The sequence below is a fragment of the Pelophylax lessonae genome (assembly GCF_965119305.1).
Source record: "Pelophylax lessonae genome assembly, chromosome: 10".
Taxonomy (NCBI): Eukaryota; Metazoa; Chordata; class Amphibia; order Anura; family Ranidae; genus Pelophylax; species Pelophylax lessonae.
In genome coordinates, this window is record NC_138777.1 from 3,446,280 (window position 1) to 3,465,788 (window position 19,509).

Genomic DNA, 19,509 nt, shown 5'->3' on the forward strand with positions numbered 1-19,509 from the left:
ATGGAGTTAATGGGAAAAGCCAATAAGAGAAGTCAATGGGAAAATAAAGTTAATGGGAAAAGCCAATAAGAGAAGTCAATGGGAAAATGGAGGGAAAAGTAAATGAAAAAATGAAGTCAAAAGAAAAAAACAATTGGAAAAGATAAGGGGAAATGGAGTCAATGGGAAAAGTCAATGGGAAAATGGAGTCAATGGGAAAAGTCAATATGAAAATGGAGTCAATGGGAAAAGCCAATGAGAAAAGTCAAAGGGAAAATGGAGTTAATGGGAAAAGCGAATAAGAGAAGTCAATGGGAAAATGGAGGGAAAAGTCAATGAAAAAATGGAGTCAAAAGAAAAAACCAATTGGAAAAGATAAGGGGAAATGGAGTCAATGGGAAAACTCAATGGGAAAATTGAGTCAATTGGAAAAGCCATTAAGAAAAGTAAATTGGGAAAGTCAATGGGAAAATGGAGTCAATGGGAAAAGCCAATAAAATAAGTCAATGGGAAAAGGTCATAGGAAAATGGAGGGAAAAGTCAATGAAAAAATTGAGTTAATAGAAAAAGTCAATTGGAAAAGATAAGGGGAAATTGAGTCAATGGAAAAAGTCAATGGGAAATGGAGTCAATGGGAAAAGCCAATAAGAAAAGTCAATGGGAAAATGGAGGGAAAAGTAAATAAAAAAATGGAGTCAAAAGAAAAAAACAATTGGAAAAGATAAGGGGAAATGGAGTCAATAGGAAAAGCCAATAAGAAAAGTCAATTGGAAAACTCAATGGGGAAATGGAGGGAAAAGTTAATGAAAAAATGGAGTCAATGGGAAAAGTTAGTGAAAAAATTGAGTCAATGGGAAAAGCTAATTGGCAAAAGTCAATGAGAAAAATTAATGAAAAAAATGCAGTCAATGGGAAAAGCTGATGGGAAAAGTTAATAGGGAAATGGAGTTGATGGGAAGATGAAGTCAATGAGAAAATGAAGTCAATGGGAAGAGTCAATGGTAACACTAGACACCTAGGCACCACAACTTTCATTTAAATCTATTCCACAAAATCTAACAAGAATATGAATACACTTTGTGTGCACCACATGCCTTTGCAAACCCAGATATTACATTGTAAATGTAGCAGTAGTACTTTATTGGAGTTTCTTAGGGTGTTGGACATCTAAGTCCTCAACTGGTTTATGGCTTCTGAAGTTACAGAAAATACGTTTAGCTATCCAGGATCTCTTCTTTTTATTTATTTATTTATTTTTTTGACCTAAAAAATATGAGAAATGTAAATAAATAAAAAAATAAAAACAATTGAGCACAAACAATCATCCAATACACATGAAGAAAAAACACAAATACAGCAGGAAGGATGCTGAGGGCCCATCTATATTTATGTGGTGCGTTAACGCACGTAATGCCCAGTATTAATGTGCAATATGAAGAAGGAGGTGCCCCACACCGACAAAAACCAACAGTCTCTACAGTAAAAGCAGCCTTAGCCCAACCTCAGTCCAGGCCAAGGCTCTAACGCGTTTCACCTCACCCACAGGGCTTAGTCATGGGGGTGTGCAGTACATAATAATGTGCATTGCGGTAAGCTGCCATTGAAAATAATGGGAGGAGGGTATGTGAATCTGGGCGTTATGTGGAATGTTTCGGAGGAAGGTTTGCCTTCCAGTTCGGGACAAAGTTTATTCAGATTTTTTATTGTCTCTTCTTTGCTTTCTATAGGTCCAGAAGGGGGTTTTAGTGTCAAAAATATATTTTATTTTTTAGGTATTTCTATTGGCTGGGAGGAAAAGGAAGAAGAGCAAAACCTCCAATTACCTCATCTCCATCGATCCGACCGACCTCTCCCGGGGAGGAGAGAGCTTCATCGGCAAACTGCGGTAATAATACAATAAATGAATGTTCATAGTTTAATGGGACCTTTCCCCATCCAAAATAGAGTTACCTCCGAGAGAAGGCACTCTGATGACAACTTACCTGTACCTTCCATTACACGTGTGCAATTTGTTTTGTTATTTTGTTGTGCCGAGATTCGGATGTATCTGAATTTCAGAATCGCAATAATAACAAATTTCAATGAATCTTGAATAAATTATAACGAAACAAATTATTCAAATTTAAATGAATTTTAATTTGAAAATAAATTTGATTTTAAAAATAAATTTGAATTCAAATTCAAAATGGAAACATATTACAATTAAGGTATAAAGGATATATAAGAAATAAGATGATATTTCCTACTAAGGCTGCTTTATAGAAAAGAACAGAACAGAACAGAATAGAATAGAACAGTATAGAATATAAAAAAAAAAAAAAATAGAAAGAATATAGCTGTCTTCCAAAATTCTGATTTTGAAATTCAAATAGAATAGAATAAAATAGAAACAATATAGCTGTCTTCTGAAATTAGTATTTAGAATAGAATAGACTAAAATAGAAAATGAAAGAATACAGTAAACCCCCGTTATATCGTGGTTCAATTTTCGCAGTCCTGGTATTTTGCGTTTTTTTTTTCTGTAAGACCTATTAATATTATTTTATTAATTAAATCATTGTTAATTAAATATTTTTGTGTTTTCCATTGCTCTTGCTCTGTATTTCAGTATTTTTATGTGTTTAAATGTGTTTCTATTTTTTTAAAAGTGTGTTTAAAGATCTTAAAATGCATTTAAAAGTACAGTAAAAGTTATAAAAACCTGCCTGGGGAGTATTTAAATAGGGTATTTTTATTTCGCAGATTTTCACTTATTGCGGGTGGGTCTGGAACATAACCCCAGCAAGGGAGGGGGGTTTACTGTATAATAGAAAATAAAGGAATAGAATAGAAAAGAATAGAACATAACAGAAAATAATAGAAAAGAACAGCATAGAATTAAAAAAGAAAATTCAATAGAAAGTATATAATGGTCTTCTGAAATTTAAATTTCAAACAAAGTAGAACTAGCTATTCTTCACAATGATTCTATATTTTCGATTCAAATTTGATTCAAAAACTTTGAATCCACTGGAAAAACTTGAATCTGGTTGAAAACGAATAAACAAAACTAAACGGAACCAAGCAAAATTACAAATGCAACAAATGAAATTAGTAATGTAACAAATGGATCCGAAATTTTACAACTTTTATGTTCTCCACATGTCTACATTCCATCCTGGCATTTCCATTCTATTCCATCTCTGGGATCGCTGCAGCCCCGCCCACACACACTGAACCAAGAGAGGGAGGTTGCACAGCACAGAATCATGTGACAAGATTATATATACCAACATCCAGCATAGATAAATTGGACAGGAAGGCAAACAAGGACCATTCCTCCCCATGGGAGGTCCAAGGGGAATAGGAAGATATTGAATTTTGGATTTTTCCGGTACCATAAAATATTGACATATAAAAATCATTTTTTTACAAAATTTTATTCAAAATGAATTAAAATCACAGCATTGGTACAGAGTTCAACATGTTTCACGGAGAAAACCGCTTCTTCAGGAGGATATATAAGATAAGCACATTCTCCGTGAAACATGTTGAGGAACATACGCCTGTACATTTGTATTCCCTGATTTGAATAATCAGCTATCAGTATATGTATGAATTATGTACCAATGCTGTGATTTTAATTCATTTTGAATAACATTTTGTAAAAAAAATATTTTTATATGTCATACAATATTTTATGGTACCGGAAAAATCCAAAATCCGATATCTTCCTGTTCCCCTTCCCTATTGCCCTTGGATATCCCATGGGGAGGAATTGTCCTTGTTTCCCTTCCTCTCCAATTTATGGAGTAGGAAAGGATTGGAACCCTGTCAGGTTTTTATTGCCTGGAAGATCCACCCTCTCTATTTGTCCTGTTGACCAATGGGGGGGACACTATTTTCTGGTGATAACTGTGTAAAATAGGATTTCCTTCTACTTCCTGTTGTATCTGGAGGAGAGGAAGTGAAGGGAATTCCCCCCAATGTGACTCAAAAGACAAAGAAAATGTGAGAGGGGATGAATCCATTCCATCGCGTATCCAAAACAAAATAAGAAACAAAGTTTCGGCTTTAAATCTATGTTTAGACTAAGATGATACTTTGTTATAATGTATATAGTGAATAAGATCGGCGCTAATTCAGAGTGGAAATCTAAATGTAAATCCGTGCTATATTGTTTTTTATTTTATATTGTGTTTGATTTAGCACGGATTTACATTTAGATTTCCACTCTGAATTAGCGCCGATCTTATTCACTATATACATTACAATTCACGGTGGGGACACCGATTTAGATTGGCAGCTTTTTCTTTTTCTTTTTAGCATTATATGCCTGCTTCTATCGAACCCCTCAGGTAGCGCATTGGTCCTCGTTCTTATTAGATACTTTGTTATAGTTATGCTATAGTTTAGGGACTATGTTAATAATTTTATATTTGTGGGGAGGTTTGTGGCAGTAACAGGATGTTGTTAAAATAAACATAAAAAGGCGCCGGTGAAGTAAAACAATGAAGCAGCTTTCTTTACAGTGGTGAAAATAATGATTTGATCCCTGCAGATTGTGTAAATGTTCCCCCTTACAGAGAAATGGCGGGTGTATAATTTTTATCATAGGTGTATTTTATATGATAGAGACAGAATATCAACCAAAAATCCAGAAAAAAAAACACATGATACAAATGCTATAAATGGAGTTGCAAGTTTGGTGAGTAAAATAAGTATTTAATCCCTACCAACCAACAATAATTCTGGCTCCCACAGACTGGCTACTGTAGGTCCTCATGCGGTCCACAGATTAGTCCTATCAATGTAAGAAGGTGCTCCTAACGACAAATCGTTATGCGTATAAAAGACACCTGACTACAGAATCTCTTTCTTCCATTCAAACCCATCATGGGCAAGACCAAAGAACTGTCAAAGGATGTCAGGGAGAAGACTGTAGACCTGCACAAGGCTGGAATGGGCTAGAAGACCACCAGCAAGAAGCTTGGTGAGGAGACAACTGTTGGAGGAATTATTGGCAAATGTAACAAATACCAAAATAACCATCAATCACCCTGGGTCTAGGGCTCCATGCAAGATTTCGCCTCATGGGGTAAGAATGGGCATGAGAAAAGTGAGGGATCAACCCAGAACTACACGGGAGGAGCTTGTGAATCAAGGCAGTTGGGACCACAGTCACCAAACAAACCATTGGTAACACAATCCGCAAGGTCCCCCCTCCTCAAGAAGGCACATGTACAGGCCCCTCTGAAGTTTGCCAGTGAACATCTAAATGATTCAGAGAAGGATTGGGAGAAAGTGCTGTGGTCAGATGAGACCAAAATTTAGCTCTTCGGCATTAACTCGACTCACCGTGTTTGGAGGAAGAAAAAATGCTGACTATGACCCTAAGAACATCACCCCTACAGTCACCATCCCTACAGTCACCATCCCTACAGTCATCGTCCCTACAGTCACCGTCCCTACAGTCACCGTCCCTACAGTCACCGTCCCTACAGTCACCTTCCCTACAGTCACCTTCCCCTACAGTCACCATCCCTACAGTCACCGTCCCTACAGTCACCGTCCCTACAGTCACCGTCCCTACAGTCACCATCCCTACAGTCATCGTCCCTACAGTCACCGTCCCTACAGTCACCATCCCTACAGTCACCATCCCTACAGTCACCATCCCTACAGTCACCTTCCCTACAGTCACCTTCCCTACAGTCACCATCCCTGCAGTCATCATCCCTACAGTCACCATCCCTACAGTCACCATCCCTACAGTCACCTTCCCCTACAGTCACCATCCCTACAGTCATCATCCCTACAGTCATCATCCCTACAGTCACCATCCCTATAGTCACCATCCCTACAGTCATCATGTCATCATCCCTACAGTCACCGTCCCTACAGTCACCGTCCCTACAGTCACCGTCCCTACAGTCACCTTCCCTACAGTCACCATCCCTACAGTCACCGTCCCTACAGTCACCGTCCCTACAGTCACCGTCCCTACAGTCACCATCCCTACAGTCACCATCCCTACAGTCACCGTCCCTACAGTCACCGTCCCTACAGTCACCGTCCCTACAGTCAAACACGGAGGTGGAAACATAATGCTTTGGGGCTGTTTCTCTGCTAAAGGTACAGGCCAACTTCACCGACTTTGCCACTTTGAGGGGGCCAATGGACGGGGCCATGTATTGTAAAATATTGAATTAGAACCTTCTTCCCTCAGCCAGAACACGGTAGATGGGTCATGGATGGGTCTTCCAGCATGAACATTACCCAAAACATATCGTCAAGGCAACAAAGGAGTGGCTCAAGAAGTGCATTAAGGTCATGGAGTGGCCTAGTCAGTCTCCAGACCTTAATCCAATAGAAAACTTATGGAGGGAGCTGAAACTTTAAGTTGCCAAGCGACAGCTAAGAAACCTTAAGGATTTAGAGAAGATCTGTAAAGAAGAGTGGACCAAAATCCCTCCTGAGATGTGTGCAAACCTGGCCACCATCTACAAGAAACGTCTGACCTCTGTGCTTCCATCTACAAGAAACGTCTGACCTCTGTGCTTCCATCTACAAGAAACGTCTGACCTCTGTGCTTCCAACTACAAGAAACGTCTGACCTCTGTGCTTCCATCTACAGGAAACGTCTGACCTCTGTGCTTCCAACAAGGGTTTCTCCACCAACTACTAAGTCATGTTTTGCTTGGGCATCAAATACTTATTTTACTCCCTGAACTGCAAATCCATTTATAACATTTGTATCATGTGTTTTTTCTGGATTTTTGGTTGATATTCTGTCTCTATCCTATAAAATACACCGATGATAAAAATTATACACCCGCCATTTCTTTGTAAGTGGGAAAACTTACACAATCTGCAGGGGATCAAATCATTATTTTCCCCGCTATACAGTGAAATACTATTATAACAAAGAATCAGCGTTATTACAACCTCAGCCCATTGTATTGAAATCAACTAAAAAACTTCATAAATAAAGGTGGTATATCCCACACACCATAAAATTTGATCTTCTTATTTCTGAGGAGTGATCTTCCAATAAAGCACCAAATACCACTCCTCAGAAATAAGAAGATCACATTTTTATGGCGTGGGATATAACACAGGGGCGTAACTACAGGGGTTGCAATTGCAACCGGGCCTCATGCTCCAGGGGACCTGTGCGGCTCCCCTGTACACCTGGATAAGAGGGGTGGCGGGGGCAGCATTTAGAGAAATCACTGTCCTCCTTTTTCCTCCTGTAGCTGCAGGAGGAAAGTGGAGGAGATTGGTTCCTCTGTATCCTGCCCCCGCCACCCCTCCTATCCAGTTCACTTGTGTTCTGCTGTCTCTGGGCCCCTGTGTGCTCCCCTGGTCCCCCCCCCCCCACTGTGCTCCCTCTCCTCTCCTGCCGGCTGCTGCAGGGGATGTGTCACAATAGAGAACCAGGAAGGGGTCAGTAAATGTAATTTACCAGCTCCTTCTTTTTCTGAATGGACAGAGTCATAGTCAGTCACATTGTAAAAAAATAAAATAAAATGATAAAAATAATACAATTAAAATACTAAACAATAAAAACTACTGACAGCAGTGGGTGAACTTCCAGGATTGCATAGGTTACACTTGCGCCCGGGCGAGTCCCTAAGATGTCAGGAAGGGGGACGGGACTGCAGAACTTGTGAAAGGGTTCCGATGCGGGACCATAATAAAGGGCCCCGCAATGAGAGTAAAGGGCCCCAGAATCAGTGGGAAGAGCCCTGGCTTGAAGGGAAGGGCCCCGGCCAGGGGTTCAGGGGGGTCCTTCATCGTTTCTTGCACCGGGCCCTGAAGGTTCTGGTTACTGCTCTGATATAACACCTTTATTTATGGACATTTCTAATACCATGTGCTGGGGTTGCATTAGTGCTGATTCCTTTTTCTGGGTTTATTGTTAACAGGATATTGTTGTGGCCAACATACAGAACAATTACAATAACTAATTCTTCCAATGTATTTATTTTCTGGTTCAGATCAAATCTAATGGGTACAAAGTTCACTGTCTATGACAGCGGGGTGAACCCGGTGAAGACGCCCTCCAGCCTGGAGGCCAGCAATTTACGGCAGGAGCTGGCAGCCATCTGCTACGTAAGTGTGCGGTGAAGATCAGCACCTGCGTCACAAGATTCCAAATTTATCCAGTTGTCTCGTGGTTACATTGTATTCTTCTGTACTGCAGGAATTTCTGGGGGGTTATCTCTGCAATGACGCTGTAAGGTCTCATTTGAACAGGTGTTGTTCTCCTGTGATTGATGCATTTCTGTGGATGCAGCATGTCCTATTAGGTTGCTTTAACCACTTGATGACCGCCGTACGACTATATACTGCGGCGGTCAGCCCCTCCAGGGCAAAGAGACATACCGGTACGTCACTCGCCCACGAGCCTCTAGGGGACGCGCTCCCGCCCCCGCTCATTCCCAGACATCCCCGCGCGAGTGACCAGCTGCTCCGATGTTCGCAATCTCCCGCTGGAGAGGGAGAAAGGCAGGCGGCTGCTGTAAACAAAGCCGCCTGTCATTCTCCCTGGTGTAACTGCAGAGATCATATGATCCTGCTATGTCGTATGTGGTTACATCACAAGCCACGCCCCCCACTGTTAGAATCACGCCCCGAGGGATTCACTTAATCCCTTGATCACGAATAAAGTTAACCCCTTCCCTGCCAGTGTCATTTTGACAGTAACAGTGCATATTTATAGCACTGATTACTGTAGTAATGTCACTGGTACCCCCAAAAGTGTAAAAAATGTCAGTCGAGGGTCTGATCTGTCCGCCGCAATGTCGCAGTCCCGCAAAAAAAAAACAAAATCGCAGATCACCGCCATTACTAGTTAAAAAAAAAAACAATAAAAAAGACAGAAATCTTTCCCTTAGTTAGTAAACGCAATAACTTTTGCGCAAACCAATCAAAATACGCTTATTGTGATTTTTTTTCACCAAAAATATGTAGCAGAAAACAAATTGGCCTAAAATGTTAAAAAAATTAGATTCTTACATTTTTTTGGGGGGAATTTCATATAAAAAATTTGAAAAATATTGTTATTTTTGCAAAATTTACGCTCTTTTTTTGTTTATAGCGCATGATTGAAAAATCGCACAGGTGATCAAATACCACCAAAAGAAAGCTCTGTTTGTGGGAAAAAAAGGACGTCAAATTCGTTTAGGTACAGCGTTGCACGACCGCGCAATTGTCCGTTAAAGTCACGCAGTGCCGAATCGTAAAATAGGCCCTGGTCTTTGAGCAGCCAAATCCTTCGGGCTTAAGTGGTTAAAAGGGTAACTCCACTTTCGTGGAAAAAGCAAAAAGCAAAATAAATACCTAAATAAATAATGAATCTAGCGTTTACAATTGCTACACAAGTCATATTGTAATTAAATGTTTTTATGCTGCCTCCTCACCACCTGTTTTAACCCCTAAAAACCCATACCAACATACTACAACCATTCTGTGGAATGGGCTGCAATCAGCAGGCATTACTGCCCACTGAAGGCAAAGGGGGTGAAAAAGTGAGCAGATGAGAGGGGGGGGGGGGGGGGGGGGGGTTGATATTTTAAAATGTATCTCAGCCGGTTTTGCTGCCCCTCCAAAGTGTACCTGGCAGAGTGGCATTTTCATTTTTAAAGTTTTTAGCCCAAAACGACATCATTCCCCGAAGAGTCGTCCACATCCATTTATCTGACCTAAATATTTTGTCTTTGTTACTCCAGGAAACCAATGTTTTAGGCTTTAAAGGACCTCGAAAAATGAGTGTGATTATTCCAGGGATGAACATGGACCACGAAAGAGTTTCTATAAGACCAAGAAATGTGAGTACTTACCTCCGTCCTGCCATGATTTCTTTCTACAATTGGTGTAAAAATGATACACACTATACTTATGACCAAGATAAAAACATTTCCCCCAAAATTTGCTGGATACCGGAGTGTGAAATCACTGGAGGGATCCCTCTGTGCCTTGAGGATTGCTGAGATCCTTGCAGGTCTGTACACTTGCTGTGCTCATTATGAGGGGTTCCCCCATCCCTGTGCTGAGTTCCTGGGTCTGTACACCCGCTGTGCCCATTATGAGGGGTTCCCCCATCCCTGTGCTGAGTTCCTGGGTCTGTACACCCGCTGTGCCCATTATGAGGGGTTCCCACCATCCCTGTGCTGAGTTCCCGGGTCTGTACCCCCGCTGTGCCCATTATGAGGGGTTAATTTTGTTTATTGGAAATTCTTACAATCAATCAACTTATATACAATAAAACCATAATAAATAAATTATAAATAACATATTTACAAAATAATTGAATATAACTATACAAAACAAGAACATAATAAATAAACCAAATTGCACACAGCATAAACCCTACGAGAGAGCCGGACTAAGAAACTTCACCATGCATGGAGCCTTTAATGAAAAATTATATTTTAGGACTGATTTTCAGCTGATAACATTAATGGTTGCCACTTTTAACAGATAATTGAGGCAGCCGTTTCTTAGCCTGACTACTCTCTCCCCCTGGAGAACCAGTGCGCTTCACTGCACCCTGCGACTCATCATCCATGGAAGATTCTGTACTCAACAAGTCCCATTCATCATCTGACAGGACCCCAAACTTATTTGTCAAAGGCAAAACCTCAGGACTGTGGGTAGCTGAACACTTTTTTTTCCTTCTTTTGCCCTTCTTTCTTTTCTCCTCCAACCATTCCGTATCATCCTTGGACAAATTGGAAATAACAGTTTCCCCACTCTTACCCTCCCCTTCACCCCCACTCTCCCTTACCTTATCTACCACCAGGCCAGCCTCTTCACCATTCTCCCCACTCCTCTGCACCCCATGGTCCCTAATGGAAGCCCTGCAATGTCTAGGGGAGGGGACTGGCACTGTACTTGATGCCCCTGCCTCAGCACCTCTTGCCGCCTCTGCAATTTTGGAAGACATAGACACAGAAGGATTGGACACATTCTTAGTAACCGATACCTTACATACAGACTGGGAAGACACTGACACACTGGGAATCGGCACAGACTGGGGCACCACAGACTGGGAAGACACTGACACACTGGGCATTGGCACAGACTGGGGCACCACAGACTGGGAAGACACTGACACACTGGGTATTGGTACAGTCTCGGAGGGAATCGCAGGCACCCTAGCTGCTGAGCTCTGAGCATCCTCCATGTCCAGACGGAAAAACTCTCTCATGAGCTCAGGCTGGTTGTGTACTGCCTCAGGACACTGGCTATAAGGATGCCCAACTGCATTGCACAAGTTGCACCTTATAATATTGCAATCCTTTGCCAAATGCCCTAAATCCTGACACAGAGAGCATTTCATTACTGGACAGGAGGATGCAAAGTGCCCTTTATCCCCACACTTATTGCACAGCTTTGGCTGGCCTGGATAGAAGATGGTCAGTCTGTCCCTCCCCAGGAAAGCTGAGGATGGCAGATGCTGGATGACATTATCAATAACCCTCAGTTTTAGCTGCACAGACCATCCCCCCGTCCATATTCCTCGATCATCCATAATTTTGTGTAAGGGGCTCAGGATGTCTCCATATCTCCTCAGCCATACAGATAAATCCCCTTGCGGTATGGATTCATTGCGCACAAGAATCGTCACCATTTTAATAAGTGGCTGACGTGACACAACTTTGGGGATGAGCCCTTTCCAGTCCGGCAGGCTCCTATACACATGTTCATATTTCTCCCAAAATATGTCCAAAGACTCCGGACGGACAAAGGACAAATCGTACTCATAGGAGCCGGTCGGACTGATCAGGGCAAAGATATCTGCAGGTTTAAAGCCCATCTGCAGAATCTTATCAACCACAGCTCTCCTATATGGCGGAATACCTTCGCCTTCCCATCTGAGCTGTACCACATTCCTCCTTTTAAATAATGAGGAAGATGAAACATTTCCATGCTCCTTCCCTGCTTGCACCCCCCTCCCAAACCCTTCAGCAGCACCAGCATAGGTTTTCCTCCCAGAAACATCAGCAATTACAGCATTGTCTTTAGACACAACCACACCTGATGACAAGGAGCCTGAATCAACCCTTGCAGTCTTTGGAGCAGCAGAGACAAGACCCTCCCCCTTCTCTGAGCACTCAGCTGCTTTCCTGGGTTCAATCACAGCCTTGTCTACTGCAGACTCCAAAAAAGTTATAGTACTACTGCTCCCAGCATCTCCTCCACCATGCTCAGGAACAGCCACTGTATTTGGTCCAGGCAAAGCCTCTGCAATGTCTGTGGTGCTCCTCTCTGCAGACTCTTCAACCAGAAGCTCACAGTTTTTTCCAGTTTTCTCACCAATTGCATTTAAAAGTGGAATTTTTTCAGCAGGTGTATCAGGTTGCACTGCATGCTGCACATTGTCTATGGGTGTGGGCTGACAGCCCATAGCACTACAACCCTCAGCAAGCACATTGTCATTAATAAAGTTCACATCACCACCTTGCACACACACTGTACCTGCTTTCTGTGTTACCTCTGCAGTGTCATGGTTAATGGTGGGATCAAACTTCCTCCTGGTTGTTGCAGGCTTAATGGTGAATTTTCCTCTCTCCACAGGTCTCTCTTTCATAGGGCGAGGAACGGTATCCATCTCCTCGTCTGGGGAATCTGCAGAAAAATGGAACTTTCTTCCATCCAGAGGGGATTCCAGCTCAGCGACGAACTCCAACATGCCAGTACCCCCCTCAACCTCCTGCTCAGATGTTCCACATTGCTGCTGCAGAGGGAGGGAGACAGAGGCCTCCGCCATTGGGGGCTCAGCAGATGTCTGAGGTGTCGAAGAGCTGGGCTCATCCTCCGGGCCCACTTTCTCACTCTCTGCTGACTCTGTCGGTACCTGAATCTCTTCACTGGCTGGGTCACTCTCCATGCTGGAAACGGCTCCTCTCCTCATACGGCTGAAACGCTCCTCATTCCTGTATTTCTCCTGAAGTGCTTCACAGCTTTCCTTCAGAGAGCTCACCAACTCTTTCTGCTTCCTCAAAGCTTGCTCCAAGTCCTTCAATTCAGGCCTCAGAGCCGGTCTCTTCTTACTGTACAGTTTGGCACAATACAACTTTTTCTTTTTAAATTCTACTTTCAAAGTTGCCAATTTCTCCTCCTCTTTCTCAATCCGCCTCAGCTTTTCAACAGTCCTCCGTCTAAAGGTAGATAGGGATTCACCCCTCCTTCGGCCGAGCTCCATGTCTTCCATAGTCTCAGGCCTATCCAGGGGGCCCCCGCCAGGGTCCTCCCCAGGATCCAGCATCCTTCCTGGGGCAGAGAAGCAACTCTAGCCCCTGGCTTCTGGAAGCACACGAGCTAAGGAACCAGCAACCTCACACCTCGCTGTCAGGGAGTGGAATGGCAGTTTCCCACCATCCCTGTGCTGAGTTCCTTAGTCTGTACACCTGTTGTGCCCATTATGAGGCGTTCCCACCATCCCTGTGCTAAGTTCCCGGGTCTGTACACCTGCTGTGCCCATTATGAGGGGTTCCCACCATCCCTGTGCTGAGTTCCTTAGTCTGTACACCTGTTGTGCCCATTATGAGGCGTTCCCACCATCCCTGTGCTAAGTTCCCGGGTCTGTACACCTGCTGTGCCCATTATGAGGGGTACCCACCTTCCTGTGCTAAGTTCTCGGGTCTGTACACCCGCTGGGCCCATTATGAGGGGTTCCCACCATCCCTGTGCTGAGTTCCCGGGTCTGTACACCCGCTGGGCCCATTATGAGGGGTTCCCACCATCCCCGTGCTGGTTTCCCGGGTCTTTACACCTGCGGTGCCCATTATGAGGGGTTCCCACTATTGCTGCTTATTTTTTTAGAAGGAGAATTTAACAAAAGGAGCCAGAACACCCAAAATTTTCAAGTGGAAAAAAAGCAGATTCCCTATAAAACAGCCCCCCCCCCCCCCAATGGCTTTTACTTACAGCTCCGGAAGATGCCACATGGACCCATATCAGAGAATGACGTGTGATTTGTGTCCTGGGACCCGGGGAATGACTTGTCTCTCTCATTTATTGTGGTTCTTTTTCCGCAGGAACACGAGACGCTTCTCTCCCGATGGCAGAATAAGAGCACAGAGAGCGTCATAGAACTTCATAACAAAACGCCCGTCTGGAACGATGACACTCAGTCCTACGTCCTGAATTTCCATGGCCGCGTCACGCAGGCTTCTGTGAAGAATTTTCAAATTATACACGACAACGATCGTAAGTGTCCACCGCCAACAAAATCTCCACCAGTGCAATGTTTTTGACATCTCTTCTATTTATTGCAGGATTTTTTAGACTTTCTTTGTATAAAGTGTACCTGTCATTAAAACGTGAAATGGGTCTCCCCACATACATACCATAGGTAACATTGTTTATAAACATTGATCAGACAGGAGATAGAGAGATACAAAGTAACATTGTTTATAAACATTGATCAGAAGGGATATAGAGAGATACAAAGTAACATTGTTTAGAAACATTTATCAGACAGGAGATAGAGAGATACAAAGTAACATTGTTTATAAACATTGATCAGACGGGAGATAGAGACATACACAGTAACATTGTTTATAAACATTGATCAGACGGGAGATAGAGTGATTCAAAGTAACATTGTTTATAAACATTGATCAGACGGGAGATATAGAGATACAAAGTAACATTGTTTATAAACATTGATCAGACAGGAGATAGAGAGATACAAAGTAACATTGTTAATAAACATTGATCAGACAGGAGATAGAGAGATACAAAGTAACATCATTTATAAACATTGATCAGACAGGAGATAGAGAGATACAAAGTAACATTGTTTATAAACATTGATCAGACGGGAGATAGAGACATACACAGTAACATTGTTTATAAACATTGATCAGCCTGGAAATAGAGAGATACAAAGTAACATTGTTTATAAACATTGATCAGACGGGAGATAGAGAGATACAAAGTAACATTGTTTATAAGCATTGTTCAGATGGGAGATATAGAGATACAAAGTAACATTGTTTATAAACATTGATCAGACAGGAGATAGAGAGATACAAAGTAAAATTGTTTATAAGCATTGTTCAGATGGGAGATATAGAGATACAAAGTAACATTGTTTATAAACATTGATCAGACAGGAGATAGAGAGATACAAAGTAACATTGTTTATAAACATTGATCAGACAGGAGATAGAGAGATACAAAGTAACATTGTTTATAAGCATTGATCAGACAGGAGATATAGAGATACAAAGTAACGTTGTTTATAAACATTGATCAGAAGGGAGATAGAGAGATACAAAGTAACATTGTTTATAAACACTGATCAGACAGGAGATAGAGAGATACAAAGTAACATTGTTTATAAAGATTGATCAGACGAGAGATAGAGAGATACAAAGTAACATTGTTTATAAACATTGATTAGACGGGAGATAGAGAGATACAAAGTAACATTGTTTATAAACATTGATCAGACGGGAGATAGAGAGATACAAAGTAACATTGTTTATAAACACTGATCAGACAGGAGATAGAGAGATACAAAGTAACATTGTTTATAAAGATTGATCAGACGGGAGATAGAGAGATACAAAGTAAAATTGTTTATAATCAATGATCAGAAGGGAAATAGAGAGATACAAAGTAACATTGTATATAAACATTGATCAGACAGGAGATATAGAGATACAAAGTAACGTTGTTTATAAACATTGATCAGACGAGAGATAGAGAAGTACAAAGTAACATTGTTTATAAACATTGATCAGACGGGAAATAAAGAGATACAAAGTAGCATTGTTGGTCTAAAATGCTTTTTATTTTCTCTTTCAGCGGATTACATTGTTATGCAGTTTGGTCGCGTAGCGGAGGACGTGTTTACAATGGACTACAATTACCCCATGTGCGCCCTGCAGGCGTTCGCCATAGCCCTGTCTAGCTTTGACAGCAAACTGGCCTGCGAGTAACCAGGAGAAGAAAAAAAAGAAACACGGCCGCCTACTTGTGTCTTACTCTCCCTGTTCTACGGGCCCGAAAGACTTTGCTCATACAGTGTATTTCGTTCTGTTGCCATACGTCAAGAGGAGAAAAAAAAAAATGAGTGTTTACACACGGCTATATTTCTATTTCGGGGAAGTCTTTTTTTGTAAATAGGCGTACGGCCGCTCGCTGAGCGTCTTGTAGGACTCTCCTTAGGGAACGTCACACTGGTGACCCGTCGTGGAAACGGTCGTCATATTTTTGTAATTGTTTTTCGTCGGGGAGGTTGGTGGGTTTGGTGAGGGGGGAACTTGGAGCTTTAACCAAACCCACAGGCAGGAGATGCATTGCCCCCCGACTTGCTAAGCAGCTGACCCCCCTCTGTGATCTGTTTAGTAAGGCGAGGAGAACCGACAGCCCTCCAGCCACTGAGGAACTACAAGTCTCAGCAACTGGACGGCTCCTTTATATTTTCGTTTTCTTTATAACAGGACCGGTAATTTCCTCGTGTGAAAGAACTCCTGATAACGTTTGTATCAAATTTTATATAGAAAATGATACATTTTTTATCCTGCTGCTTATAGCCAGGCAAACTCTACCACCCGGACACCAGTCAGAGGGTGGACCTCCGTCCGGGAATTTTATGGGGCACTTTATGTGTTGAATGTTACAAGTTTTAAACAATGAACACTTTTACCCCCCAAAAGCCCAATCACCCCAGGCATTGTGGTTACTTAGGTGCTGGAAAGTATTTTCTGGAGAAATAGCTGAGTGAATCTTCTGAGTAGTAATACCGAAAGACGTGTTATGTGCAAATTGTTCTAATGTTTTTGGCGGCACTTTGGGTGGGAAGGGTGATGTGTCTTATCCTTTGGGTTGCTCTGTGTGTCCTTAAAACTGTTACACTAATGCTATATAACCAACAGTTTATGGGCACCTGACCACCATTGCTACTATTTGACTGACCACCCACCCCATAATGGAGTTAAGGTGTCTCCATTGAAGGGTGCTGTTAACACTCCATCATACAAAGACATTGTAGACAATTATGCTCTTCCAAACTTGTGGTAACAGTTTGGTGAAGACCCATTTCTGTTCCAGCATGACTGCGCCCCACCTGTGTACAAAGCCATCTCCATAATGACATGGTGTGACCGGTTTGGTGTGGAGGAACTTGAGTGTCCTGTACTGAACCCTGACCTTAACCCTACTGAACACCTTTGAGATTAATTGAAACAAGCCAGGTCTTCTCACCCAACGTGTCCATAAAGAAAATTTTTTTTTACCAACTTGATGTGGAGGAACGTAAGTGAGCTTCAGAGTCCTGACCTCAACTCTACTGAAAATCTTTGAGATTAATTGGAACAGGCCAGGTCTTCTCATCTAACATCTCCATAAAGAATTTGGCCAGTTTGGTGTGGAGGAACTCCAGTGTCTTGCACAGAGCCCTGACCTCAACCCTACGGAACACTTTTGGGGATGATTTGAATATTTTAGTTCCCTTGCCCACCTATTCAAAAAACAATTTGTGAGATCAGGCACTGAAGTTAGATGAAAAGGCCTGGATTGCCAACACCTTTTCAGTTCTTCCAGTTTGGTGTGGAGGAGATCAAGTGTCCTGCGCAGAGCCCTGACCCCAACTCTACTGAAGACCTTTTGAATGATTTGCAAAGCTGATGGTGATCCTGGCCTTCTTGTCCAACATCATTATCTGACCTCACTAATCTTCTTTTGGATGAGTGGGCAAGGGAACTTAAATGTTTATTTCACCCAAAAGGTGTTCTGTAGGGTTGAGGTCAGGGCTCTGTGCAGGACACTCAAGTTCCTTCACACCAAACTGGTCAAACCATGTCTTTATGGATCCGGCTTTGTACATAAGCGGCAGTAATGCTGGAATAGAAAATGGTCTTCACCAAACTGTTACTACAAGGTTGGAAGAGCACAATGGTCTAAATTCTCCAAAATAATTGTATGATGTAGTATTAACAGTACCCTTAACTGGGGACACCTGAACTATGGAGACCCCTCCAAATGATGGCGTTTGGTGGTTTACAGTGATATGTACTAATATTATTACATCACACAAAGACATTGTAGACAATTCTGCTCTTCCAACCTTGTGGTACCAGTTTGGTGAAGACCCTTTTCTGTTCCAGCATGGCTGTGCTCTGTATACAAAGCCATCTCCATGAAGACATGGGGTGACCAGTTTGGTGTGGAGGAACTCGAGTGTCCTGTCCTGACCTCAAACCTACTGAACACCTCTGGGATGAATTAGAATGCTGATTGTGAGCCAGGTCTTTTTATTTATTTATTTATTTTTTTGGTGCTCAATGTGGGGCCTAAGGTATAGGCCAGTTCTTCTAACCATCATCAGCACCTGACCTCACAAATGGGAACAAAGTCCCATAGACACCCTCCACAATCTTTCCTTCCCGGAGGTAGAAGAAATCCACAAAGGGAACAAACTCAATATTCATTTTTATTTGGGAAGGAGGGATCAACTCCATATTAATGGCCATTGCTTTGTAATGGGATGTCCGACGAGATCATATAGGTGTGATAGCCAAGTGTCCACAAAACTTTGGAGCCTTTCCTTAAAGAGACATATGAGGGTAGTCATTTCTACTTTTTATTCCTGACCTGGAACAAAAAGGTAAATAAATATGTCTGGATTTCCAGATAAGAATATTTCCTTCAGGTCAGTAACGCAAAGCTTACTGAGCCCAATTGGTCAGTGAAGTAGGAGGAGAACATCTTTAGATGGCTTAGAGTGCCAATGGCAGTCTTCATGGTCTCTCAGGAAAGGTTTGTTTTAAAGGAAAAAACAAAAAGCCTTTTAAACTGAAATCTAAAACTGCAGTCAATATAAGGATGAAGCTTTGAGATACACATTAGGAGCTCTCCAACCTGCTCTGGAGTTCTGTTTTCCCTCCCAAAATTATTGTTTTATTCTCATCCTCCTCACTCACCTATGTCAATGGTCTGGTTATCTGGGAACACCTGTTTGTAATGTAGGGAAGTCCCAGATACGCCTCCTACAGGCTGCTTGTAGCCTCTCATATAAAGAAAGTTTCAGAAGCTTACAGGGACATCAGCACAAGGTAAAATAAGGGAATTTTCTGACTTTTACAAAGCCCTGGCTGGTGTGATCAGTTTTGTGGTTGGTTTCTGTTGTTGATCAGCAAAGCTGTCCAATAAGTATAAAAACAAAATACGTTCCTGCCATTTATTTAGAGAAGACCAATTTTCACCACACAGAGCACACAGTCATATTCACACCATTCCCTGCCTGCTGAAGGAGATTACAGCCTAATCGACCCCCCTCCCTCCCAACCACACACATATATACACTAAGGACACTTTTCAGTATGAAAGGAACATTTCTGCAATGAAAATAAAAATGTAACTAAATTCTGAAATAATGTAAATGAAGTAGAAAAATGCAAAGTAACATTGATCAGACGAGAGATAGAGAGTTACAAAGTAATATTGTTTATTAACAATGATCAGATGGGAGATAGATACAAAGTAATATTGTTTATAAACATTGCTCAGACAGGAGATAGAGAG

At 42.1% G+C, this 19,509-nt stretch overlaps 1 protein-coding gene across 5 annotated transcripts in view; it reads left to right on the forward strand.

Moving 5' to 3' along the window:
* The window catches only part of TUB (TUB bipartite transcription factor), a 212,964-nt gene extending 196,897 nt beyond the window's left edge, over positions 1-16,067 (forward strand). For all 5 annotated transcript variants that reach the window (XM_082269795.1, XM_082269792.1, XM_082269794.1 and 2 more), the window contains 5 exons: positions 1,752-1,864; positions 7,962-8,076; positions 9,696-9,794; positions 14,010-14,181; positions 15,790-16,067. In XM_082269795.1, the coding sequence (XP_082125921.1) occupies positions 1,752-1,864; positions 7,962-8,076; positions 9,696-9,794; positions 14,010-14,181; positions 15,790-15,923 (633 nt within the window). In that variant the 3' untranslated portion in view covers positions 15,924-16,067. The remainder of the gene's footprint in view (positions 1-1,751; positions 1,865-7,961; positions 8,077-9,695; positions 9,795-14,009; positions 14,182-15,789) is intronic.
* The last annotated feature ends 3,442 nt before the right edge of the window (positions 16,068-19,509 follow it).